The 10,791-nt window shown below is 40.1% G+C and overlaps 1 protein-coding gene across 1 annotated transcript; it reads left to right on the top strand.

The window, feature by feature from the left end:
• The first annotated feature begins 8,800 nt into the window (after nt 1-8,800).
• hoxa13a (homeobox A13a) lies at nt 8,801-10,328 on the top strand. Its single transcript, XM_035681588.1, has 2 exons — nt 8,801-9,499; nt 10,007-10,328. The coding sequence occupies exons 1-2, from the start codon at nt 8,839-8,841 to the stop codon at nt 10,252-10,254; spliced, it is 909 nt and encodes a 302-aa protein (XP_035537481.1). The 5' UTR covers nt 8,801-8,838; the 3' UTR covers nt 10,255-10,328.
• Nucleotides 10,329-10,791: the final 463 nt, after the last annotated feature.

Here is a 10,791-nt window from a genome sequence, read left to right as displayed (position 1 = left end):
CCAGAGTACCAATCTATCTGTCTATCTATCTATCTATCTATCTATCTATCTATCTATCTATCTATCTATCTATCTATCTATCTATCTATCTAAAATTATTTAAGCTTAAAAAAGACAAGAAAAAACAAAATAAACATTTCACAATTGTATAATTTATATCATTTTTAAATACATGTATTTTCAATGTAACTTGTGCAGTTATAATAAAAATATAAAAAATAACACTTATCAGTCCAATTTACTTTCAGTGATCCCACCCACCACCACTCCCCCCATTGCACCCATTCTCTCTGTCTTTAGTGCTTCTCTCATCTCCACCTATAAAGTGGAGTCAAGTTAAAGTCCTCAAAGGTCAAGTCTTGTGGTCAGAGTTTAGATAAGAGCCCATTTGACATCTTTAAAGTCAACAGCGTGGACTAGAACCCAGGCAGGAATGTCAGTTCATTATTTGTGCCTCTTGAACAAGCTATAAGCCTATTATTGTTATATGAATATGGCTATATTTTTAAATTGATATTTAATTTGCAAGAAATTAGAAATGTTTTTGTCTCACTCACCTACACAGATTACAATATAAATATAATATAATGCTGTGACTGTGCTTCAGCAATGAGCAGTGATGGATGTGTTTTCTCTCTTTAATGCAAGATATACATATATAAGGTCTTTCAGTAAAAAGGCACTGAACAATGATAGTTTGTTTTGTGTAGTTACAGTATATAGGGCTTGTATTTCCTTTAGGGGCTGAAGGGATGATGAACTTAGCACATATTAACCTCCTGTGTCTTTAGGGAACAGAGAGACTCTCCGTGGAATCACATGGCTAATGTGGATTCAACATAGTTGTAGAAAATGTCGTTTCATTTAATGCTTGATGCTCAATGGTGAAGGATGCAGTGCACAGAGCGTCCACTGAATGCTTTCTGAGGTTGATGCCTCTTCAGGCTGGGATCAAGTTCACTACAGTCTTAGTCATATAGTCAACCTAGACTAAAAACATGGGTGCCAACTGACAAGTGTTCACTTATTTAAGCCTAAGTGACTCTAGATTTGATCCCATAAGATTAATATATAATTAGGAGCAAATATTAGAAAATATGTGATTCAAAGTAAATTTGGGGTCTGTTACTGAAAAAAGACATTAGATCTGCCCTCACAGTAATATAGCTGTAATAATTTGATCTGCACCTGATAACTTACCTTATATGCCTTATAATAATTGTCAGGTATATTGCTCCATGTAGTCTGTTTGAGCAGAGTTTCAAGTTGTAGTGAAAAAATGGCAATACATTAGAGAACTGAGCACATCTAAAGCCTTTTCTCCGATTTCTGATCAGATTCCAGATCTGCAACTGTAGGGTATAGTGGTATACTTAGACGGCCATGATGTTCTGTAGAGAGGTGGAGTCATGTGGTCTCAAAAGAGGAGAGGTAGCCAGACTGTGAAGCTCCGGCAGCCTCCGCTGTCCTTGTGCGCCCTCGCCTGTCCGAAAGAGGGAAAAGGCCCCAGCAGCGCCCCCCCCACCCGGCAGTCGAGTAGTGAGGGAAATTCCTTTGGCTTTTTCCCTCGACTCTTTCATCTGGCCAGCAAAGGAAAAAGTAACCACCACCCCACCCCCCCCTTCTCTCTCTCTGATGATTTGCTGTAGCTGCTTGAGTTCGCAAATGTTATCATATCTATCTCTCTATCTCCCTAATCTCTCTCTCGACACTAATGGAAAATAGAATTAAATGTACTAAAAGATTGAAGGGACATCTCAGTTGAAACATAAGTATTTTCTTGAGTCAGGAGGGGAAAAAGCCAATTCTTTTGTTTCATTGGTACTGAGGCAAAAGTTAGTCAGCTGTTCTTATATTTCCTGTACTGGGTTAGTTAAAATGAGAGTAAATTAACTTTTTTCCCCCACATCAATATGTTTTGTGCAGACAATATTGTGTAGTAACATTAGTGCAGTTTATATGTTAAAATATACACAGTTTGGATGCTGATTCAAAATGTCCCTTGTTTTTAGAGACAGTGATGGTTTACTTCTCCTTTCAAAATCATAAAGATGGGTAACCATGTAGTCTTTTAGTGAGGCGTCCGATGATGGCAAAGGTCCTATTGTTTTCTTACTAAGCAGGAGTTATGCAACAGGTCTTGGCCAGGGCAGATGGGATCTTGTGATCATCCGGAGATAACACTTAGAAAGGCTTTTGCGCAATAGATGAATGACCTTGTGGGTTTACAGTAGTGTCACTTATATTGTGTGTGTTTTAGATAGTGAAAGACAGGATGGGTTTGAAGAGTTTGCTGAGTGTGGAACCTTTTTTTCTTTTCTTGTCTTTTATTATTTACATGACGGACTGAATGGGCTATGCATCAGTTATTTTCAAAACAGTCTGTCCAAATCTTGCGCATTCTTGCTGGCAGAAGTGCAGAAACTGGACTGCAGTCATGGCTCTGCTTCGGTGTCTAGTTTTGCAGGGGAGATCAAAGAAGGGGAGCGCCCCCCGCGGCAGACACTGCAGAATGCGCCCCTCACTTTTACTAGCCAGCCCAACTTGAACTTGACCATGGAGTCTGCGCAGTAGGCATGTAATCCAATCCATGGCCCTGGTATTCAGACCTGCCAGAATATTTGCTCTTAGCATAAAAAAAAACACGTTTCAATGTGTGATAATAGCGCATGAATTTTTGGTTGGTGTTCAGTGTGCCGCCTGCTGAGGTGCGCCGCGTTTCAGATGGGGATTAAGAACCTGGAGGAAAATAACATCTAGCCTCTCCTTCATTATTGTGGCCCCTCCCGTCTCCGTTGCTTCAACTTGGCCTTGAAACAGGATGACGCAGCTACCAGGGAGTTAACTCGCTGACCTTGGAGCGAAACATGTCCTGATGACTATACAGCTGGAAATCTCTGCGTTGTAAGAGCCGCTTTTATCGTTCCTTCCCTGCTCCATCCTGCAAACCCTCCGCTATTACACGAAGGGCTTAGCAAGCCACTGAGATCAGGCCTGTATTACCCCATTAAAGGGGAAAACATCATGGGGTATGGCTTACCACCAATTCAGCAGTAGCAAGGCAACACACCAGGTGCAAAGCCCTGACGTTTCACAAGAGTGCATGTAATTCTTTAGACTGGTCGGTGCGTCCCTGGCATCTTTGAGAAAGGTGATATTTACAAGTCTGTCTGGTTGCAAATGGGTTTTTATTTTTAGAGTGTTTCTGTCATCAGTTCTGTTGCAGGTCTATGTCCCACTGTTTTCCTTATATCTTGTCTTAACACATTTTAGCAGCTAATAATGGACGTTCGTCCAGAGGTTGATTTTCTAGACGTATTTCTAGAGCTATCCTCGAGTTTTAGGCGTTTTTCGATGAGTGCATTTCAGGTCCAGATGTTGTGTCGGTGTAATGTAACTTTCAGACTGGCAGCCAACTCATTTGCATGTGATTGACAGCGGTTAACAGACGGACCCGACATGGGACAGAACCGAATAATAGCTTTTCAGTCTTACATATCTACCTAAAAGAGCATAAAGAACACAGCATGTGTGAAATGGAGATAAATAACGTGGAACTTTATTTTTGGATAACTGATCATATTGAAAACGACATTATATGGGCCCGCTTTATGTAATCAGTTATATTATGAATGAATCAGTGTACCACCATATTTATTTATTTTTTATTAAAATGATCAATCACAAAACATCACATATTTATGGGGAACTTATGAAAATAATGAGATCCATTTCCAAGAAGTGACGTATGCTTTTATAAGTAATTAAATTAAACAAATCAATCAAAAAATCTTTAAATTAATGCAATAACATAAAATAGATTACTCGTTTTATTTTGCTTTAAAAATCTAAACAAATAGTGTTCAATTGTTTACACGGTTTTCCTTATGTATATTTTGACGGTTGGCAGTTTTATTTTTCAGGGATGGACAGCTGCTTATTATCTTTAGCGACTATTTTCGTTTGGTTTTCACTGGTTCTGTAAAAGAGCTTAAAGAAAGCTAAATTAAACTCACTACAGCATCTTCATATACATGCAAACGGCGCCATGCGTTCACTGTACACACATCTATTTTCTTTTTCAATAAGAAAACAACAGAACATCTTAAATATAGCAGGTGAGCGCTTTAACTGTGCACCGGGTTATTTGACGCATGAGGTCGTGTCTTGTATTCAGTTTATATTTAATGTTGCTTATTTAACGTATATAGCCTACGCGCTGCGCATGGCTACTAATACTGGACTCAGAAATCTGTTCTTTTCATTTCGGCCTTTGTGCTGGATGCAGAAAACAAAAGGCCAGAAACTCTGTAGATCACATCGTATCCTGATGACGATAAAGGAAATTACCAACAACAAAAGAAACAGCAAAATGAATAATAGTAATAATATAATAATATGATCAGGCTAATGATAATAATGATAATTATAATGATGATGATAATTATGATGGTATTATTAATCATAATGATAATTAAAATAATTTGACCTAAAGTGCGAATAATTAATAGTATTATTAATATAATTATGAATGTCTTTTCCTCCGTGTGGTTGCCTGTAATGGGGCAGATTGGCACACGTACTCCTGCCAGAATGACGAAATTTAAAAGCATATCCTCTCCATTATACTATAGCCTATATCCATGCAGTTGCAGCTACAATCCAGAATACAACAGATGTGCAACTGAGTACCGGCTGAACCATCAATGAAACAAAGTGCTGACCTTTATATTTGGTGAGATTCCTGTATGCCAATAAATGATTTCACATGCAGCTCACAGGCTGTAGCTTTAGCAGGCTGTTAACGCAACATTTAAGACTTCTGCTGGAGGAACAGAAACAGACTGAAATCCGTCAGAAGCACACATCAGAAACACCTTGGGAGTGAAACTTCCCAGTTTAACCAACCTTTAGGTGGTTTCCTGAGCGTGTGTCCGAAAATGGAGTGGGTCAGTTTTTCTTGTTGTTTTTACGCAATCCTTCATAATCACACCGCAGGCGACCGTCCAGAAAATATGGAAAAGTCAAGTGTGTGACCGCCCTGTGGTTCACTGCTTTGACCACAGAAACATATTGGTTGTTATGTTTTGACAACGTTTTGACAGCCGTCTACTTTAAACACGTGCCATCAACAGGAATGAAGTTTGACTGCATGTAGTTCTCTTAGCAGCCCGTTTTATAACACAATTTATGCTATTAACGATAGAAATTTATAGCTGAGCATAACTTTATATAGACCTTTTGCTGCTTTACCCATGCAGGCTTCGGGCGCTGAGGCCGTGGAATAAATGCGCTCTTTCTCTCCGGCTGCGTAATTTGGGTGCCAGTACAAACAGGGGGTTGAACCTTGATAATGACCTCAGAGAAAAGCCTGCAGGCTTTGCTGCCAAGACATAGGAACCTCCAGGGATCCTTCAGATAGATCAACAGGGGGGTTTAAGGAAGAGTTTAAACTCACTACTATTTACTTGACTCGCATGGAACTTGCATAAAATACTACTTTAATCATCATTCAGTCCGATCATTGTTATCTTCCCTACATTTTATGCAGATAATATGAACTAAGTCAACAATGGAAGTTTTTCTATAAGGAGGGTGCACGTAACACAATGTTTGAATGTAACTCCATGTTAAACTGTGCATCTGTTTGGCGGGACAATGTGTGTGCGCCGCTCCTGTAGAGTGTGTATTCATTGTACTTTGGGATGTCTCAAGTCTGGACTGACCACATGTGCGCGCCGGCGGCCACCTTGGCGAGGGAGAAGGGTTTGTTTGTTTGTTTGTGACTGCAGGACTGTAGCACAAAAGAATAAAAGGATCTAAACATGGATAAAACATAAATGATCCCTGAATGAGAAAACCTCGGTGCAGCATGGATTTGAAAAACACAAAAGGCCTGATATGATTGTAGCTGGAATACTGATCGATGCTGTAAAATCTAACATGACAATACAGAAAGGTTAATGATTAACGCAATCCTGTTTATTTTTAAGATGGATTTTGCCTACATTGAAGAAAATGCCACAGGGCAATGCGCAACAGGCTAGGCCTCTGCAGTTCCTACATGACTAATAGTTGTTGCTGCATGCTGTTGCTGCTGAATGATATCATTACTTAGACTTTCTTGTACAATGAGGTCAAGACACAGCCAGGCTGCCGTGATCATGGTTTGAAGGACACATTTTATTTAAGCTGAGATTTTCTCCTTGCGACTCTGTGACGGCAATGCAAATATTCAAATTTAGTTAAAAGATTGCACATAATTACACTTGATTTGATTACTGTAAACTAGAGAATGGTGCAAAATCTTTGACTTGCAAACAATGCAAATGGGACAAGGAAGATATTTTACATTTTGAATCCAAAAGACCAACCGCAGCCCATTTCTGTTTTCTAATCTTGCATTTTGGCACACTGACCTAACACTTACATGTTATAAGTAGCTATAATACGCTGTATAGCCTACGTTTGTGTTTCATGACTGATATTCTAAAAGGAATGGTATTAATATAGCCTACTATTCTTTTAAATATTTTATTAATCAGACACACATGAGATTAAATCTCTTAATTAAAAAAAAATGTGGGTTATTAAAAATGTGTCAACATTTCTTCCCTCAAATGATTATAAATAACAAAAATGAATTTAAAAAAAGTAATGCAGTCCCACGTTGTTTCATCATATTCAGCATTAATGATGCCCCTCCCCCCGAGACAAAACATAAAGTACATTTCGACATTTCTGTTTCTACAACACACACCACCTTTCAATCTTGGTTGTTGTAAAGTAAAACAATGTTAGCACATCATTGCTTGCTCTGTTCGGCACTTTTATGTTTATTTTAAGTTCCATAGTATTGTTTTGGGATTTTTTTCAGCGCCAGTAGGCCCACAACATAAACCCCCACATTGGTTCGGAATATTCCAGTATAAAACCTCGAATAGTTTATTTCAATCCTCAAAGTTAGTCATTTTGATTTTAGGAATGCTGTAGTCTGTGATACATTGTGTATGTAGGCTTTCTAAGATCTAATTTAAAATGATTTAATATGTTATTTAAGTTAATTTTATGTTATTTGCTACGTTGAAGTTTAGTTTTTGATCCATCAAAGGAAGCAGATGAAACCAAATCTTTTTTCTAATGTAATTTACATAAACATTATGTCTACAGGCTGGAAACCAGACGCACGCATCAGAGTTTTACGCACTTGGATGGCAGCCCCTGTTCTCTTGATTTTGTTCCTCTACCAGCAGATAACACAACAGCACAATTACAAAACTCAGTCAGGCCAAAGCCCATGCCGGATTTTGAAACTGGTAACAATTCCACTGAAAGCTCCTCCAGGTCCATTTCCTCCAACACAGAATAGACGGAGAGCCACTGGTCGTAAACACAAATCAGCAGACCAGACACACACGACACGTCTATCCCGTCCCCTCTTTTCTGACATCAACATCATTTTCACACGTATGTGCCAAAAACACCTCCAAAAGATCTGCAAACAAAAAAAACAACAACATTCCTTTTATATTTCCAACGCTGGGATACACAAGTATGCACCACCCAAGTGAAGCGGGTACAGACTAGTTCGTGAGAATAAACGGTGGAGAAAACAAAATGATAGTAAAAGTTAATGTCCTCCAATAGCTTTCATTGGGACAGGAATTCTCACCCCTCTTCCGCTCTTTTCAAGAGCTCAGACGGTTCCTTCAAAGCCTGAATAGCCCGACAGGCTGGATGGCTAGACAGCAACTTTCAACTTGACCTTGGCCTCCAGCCGCGTCTACCTCCTATGTAAAAACATGCACGCAATGCCAAAGCCCAGAGCTGTTTTCTGTCTTTGCATATTGTAAACATGTCGGAAATGTAGTGACTGCAATATTAACCTCAAACCATGACGTTACATCCGATTTTCTTTATTTCTACCTGAAATTAGTGTGGAGATACTTAAAGGAGGAGTACAGGGGTGGGGGCGGCTGTCTCTGACTGTGTGTGTAGAAATATCTGCATGCATACATTGAGTTACTTCAAATATATCGACTCTCATACGTTTCTATAGCATTTCTACATCCCATACTGACTGCGCTGTAAAGAGCACAGACGGTCTAGTTAAACATACTAAACAGTGTATCTGTGCATCAGCGAGTGACAGACGTATGTTTAATTCCTTATAGATCCTGTGCAACATTGTAATAATAGTTCTACAATATACTTTCACATTATGTATTTATAAATTGGAATCTCTTTGGTAAATGGCTGTGTAATAATACCCAGTAGCTATTGCGAAGCAGACAAAGGCTGGTCAGTGTGCGTGCGTAAAGGCCATAAGGCTATGAATATTAGTGATATGCAGAAGGATGAGTCAAAGTTGTTTCTTTTGTTTAAATTCTTGACCACTTTACAATAATGAACTCTTATTTGAACTTCACACGTAAAAATAAGCGTTTGCAGGCCAGTATTATCCAGATCAAGCATGTGTGATTCTGAAATATAACCTAATATGAATAAAAAATACGTGACTCTGTACCTTACTTTAAAAAAAATAAAGGCACAACTTCCATCTCAACTGAATCAGACACGGCCAAAGCGAAATCCCTTTATAGGTACGGTCACCTTACTTCGCCGCATTTTTCTCCATTTAATTATCTGTACTGGGTGATGTTTACCGTCCTCTTTGCATACCCTGGTCACGTGACAACATCTGGGCCAATGACGGCGCAACCTCGGCGCTCTTGTGCGCGTCAGAGTGGCATTACTCTCTGGGAACCAGTATCTCCTTTTTTCAGTCTCTGGGCTTTTTAAAAAAGAGCCAGAAGCTTCAATGTTGGATGCCGTGCTATGACAACGTCACTGCTCCTCCGTCCTCGCTGGGTCGACCCGTCGGTGATGTTCCTCTACGACAACGGCGGCGGTTCCGATGAAGTTAGCAAGAACATGGAGGGTTTTGCTGGTGGCAACTTTGCTGCGAACCAGTGTAGGAATCTGATGGCGCACCCCGCGTCCCTGGCACCCAGTACGGCTTATTCGTCCAGCGACGTGCCCACCTCCAGTATGGGCGAGCCAGTGAAACAGTGCAGCCCTTGCTCTGCAGCTCAGAATTCATCCAGCGCGTCCTTGCCATATGGGTACTTCGGTAGCGGCTATTATCCGTGCAGAATGTCGCATCACAGCAGCATAAAATCGTGCGGAGCGCAGCCCCCCTCTGCGTATGGAGAGAAATACATGGACACGTCCGCCTCGGGCGACGACTTCACCTCTCGGGCAAAGGAATTCGCTTTTTATCCGACCTATCCTTCAGGTCCATACCAACCTGTCCCCAGTTACCTGGACGTTCCTGTGGTGCCAACTATCAGTGCGCCGTCAGAGGCCAGACACGAATCCCTGCTGCCTATGGAGAGCTACCAACCTTGGACTCTCGCCGCCAACGGCTGGAACAGCCAGGTTTACTGCGCCAAGGAGCAGCCCCAGCCTGGACACATGTGGAAGTCCTCCATACCAGGTAGGCTGCCCATTTAGAGCTTTTACTGGACAGAGCTGTTTGACATGTTGGTGGGTTAACGCACAGCAAACAGGATGCACATTGTACAGAACAGAGGGTGTATGAATTGTCAGTTGCAGTGTCAACCTGCAGAACAAACAGCACAAAAGTGTGATAATTTGCCTGCAGCAAAATGACTGAAATAATGTAAGGAATGGGGGAAGTGTTGGGTTTATTTAAAATAAATTAACACTATGCGCTGAGATTAAATCTCATGTTTCCTTTAGAGAAAAAAAATATAAACTTATTTCAATTAATCAGCTGTCATTATCACGGAGTAGTCAACCCTTTTCTTTGTTTAAGGGATATAACACATTACTACACAGCATTATTTAATTTTATTTAAAAGCCAGTGGAAATATGTCCATTTACTGGATGAAAATGGACATATTCTGGGAGCAAATGTGAGGCTGAACTACTTGTTGAGGGGCAGCTTATGACAGCTGCTTTTGTCTCTCTCCCTCTCAGACGCGGTGTCCCACGCCGGGGGAGACTCTGGCTCTTATCGACGTGGAAGAAAGAAGCGCGTGCCATACACCAAGGTGCAACTGAAGGAACTCGAGCGCGAGTACGCGGCCAATAAATTTATCACGAAGGACAAAAGGAGGAGGATATCAGCCCAGACCAACCTGTCCGAGAGACAGGTCACGATATGGTTTCAAAACAGACGCGTAAAGGAGAAGAAAGTTGTCAACAAATTGAAAACCATCAGCTAGTTTTTTATAGCGGACAAATATCTGTGGGAGATAAACTACTAGGCCTACACACACACACACACACACACACACACACACACAAACGTTTGGACTTATGGAACTTTAAAAGTAATTAAGTTACAGTTACTAGTTACCTTCTTCAAAAAGTAACTATAATTAGTTTACTCAGTTACAAATTATGAAAGTAACCTAGTTACTTAAAAAGTAACATATTGCGTTATTTCAAGTACATTTTTAAAATGCTAAATGTGACCCCACCTCCCACCCCTCTTTTAACGGAACTTAAACGATACATGTGCATGTTCATTATTTATGATAAATCTGAAACATTATAATGAAAATGGAACTTTAATACAATACATTATTAAACAGAAACAATGTACACAAAATCTAAACTATTTTTAAGTGTTGCTGTGGGACAAGTGCAGACTAGCCTCCAATCCAAATTGCCATGTATTGTAGATATTATGTTTTATATAGTGGATCGATACAAAATAACACAATAGATGTTTTTTGAACTTTTGATATTTATTGCAT

The sequence above is a fragment of the Morone saxatilis genome, unplaced genomic scaffold (genome assembly GCF_004916995.1).
Source record: "Morone saxatilis isolate NCDOM2014 unplaced genomic scaffold, NCSU_SB_2.0 Contig9, whole genome shotgun sequence".
Taxonomy (NCBI): domain Eukaryota; kingdom Metazoa; phylum Chordata; class Actinopteri; family Moronidae; genus Morone; species Morone saxatilis.
Note: the sequence above shows the minus strand (reverse complement) of the source record. Positions and strands in the feature narration are given on the sequence as shown.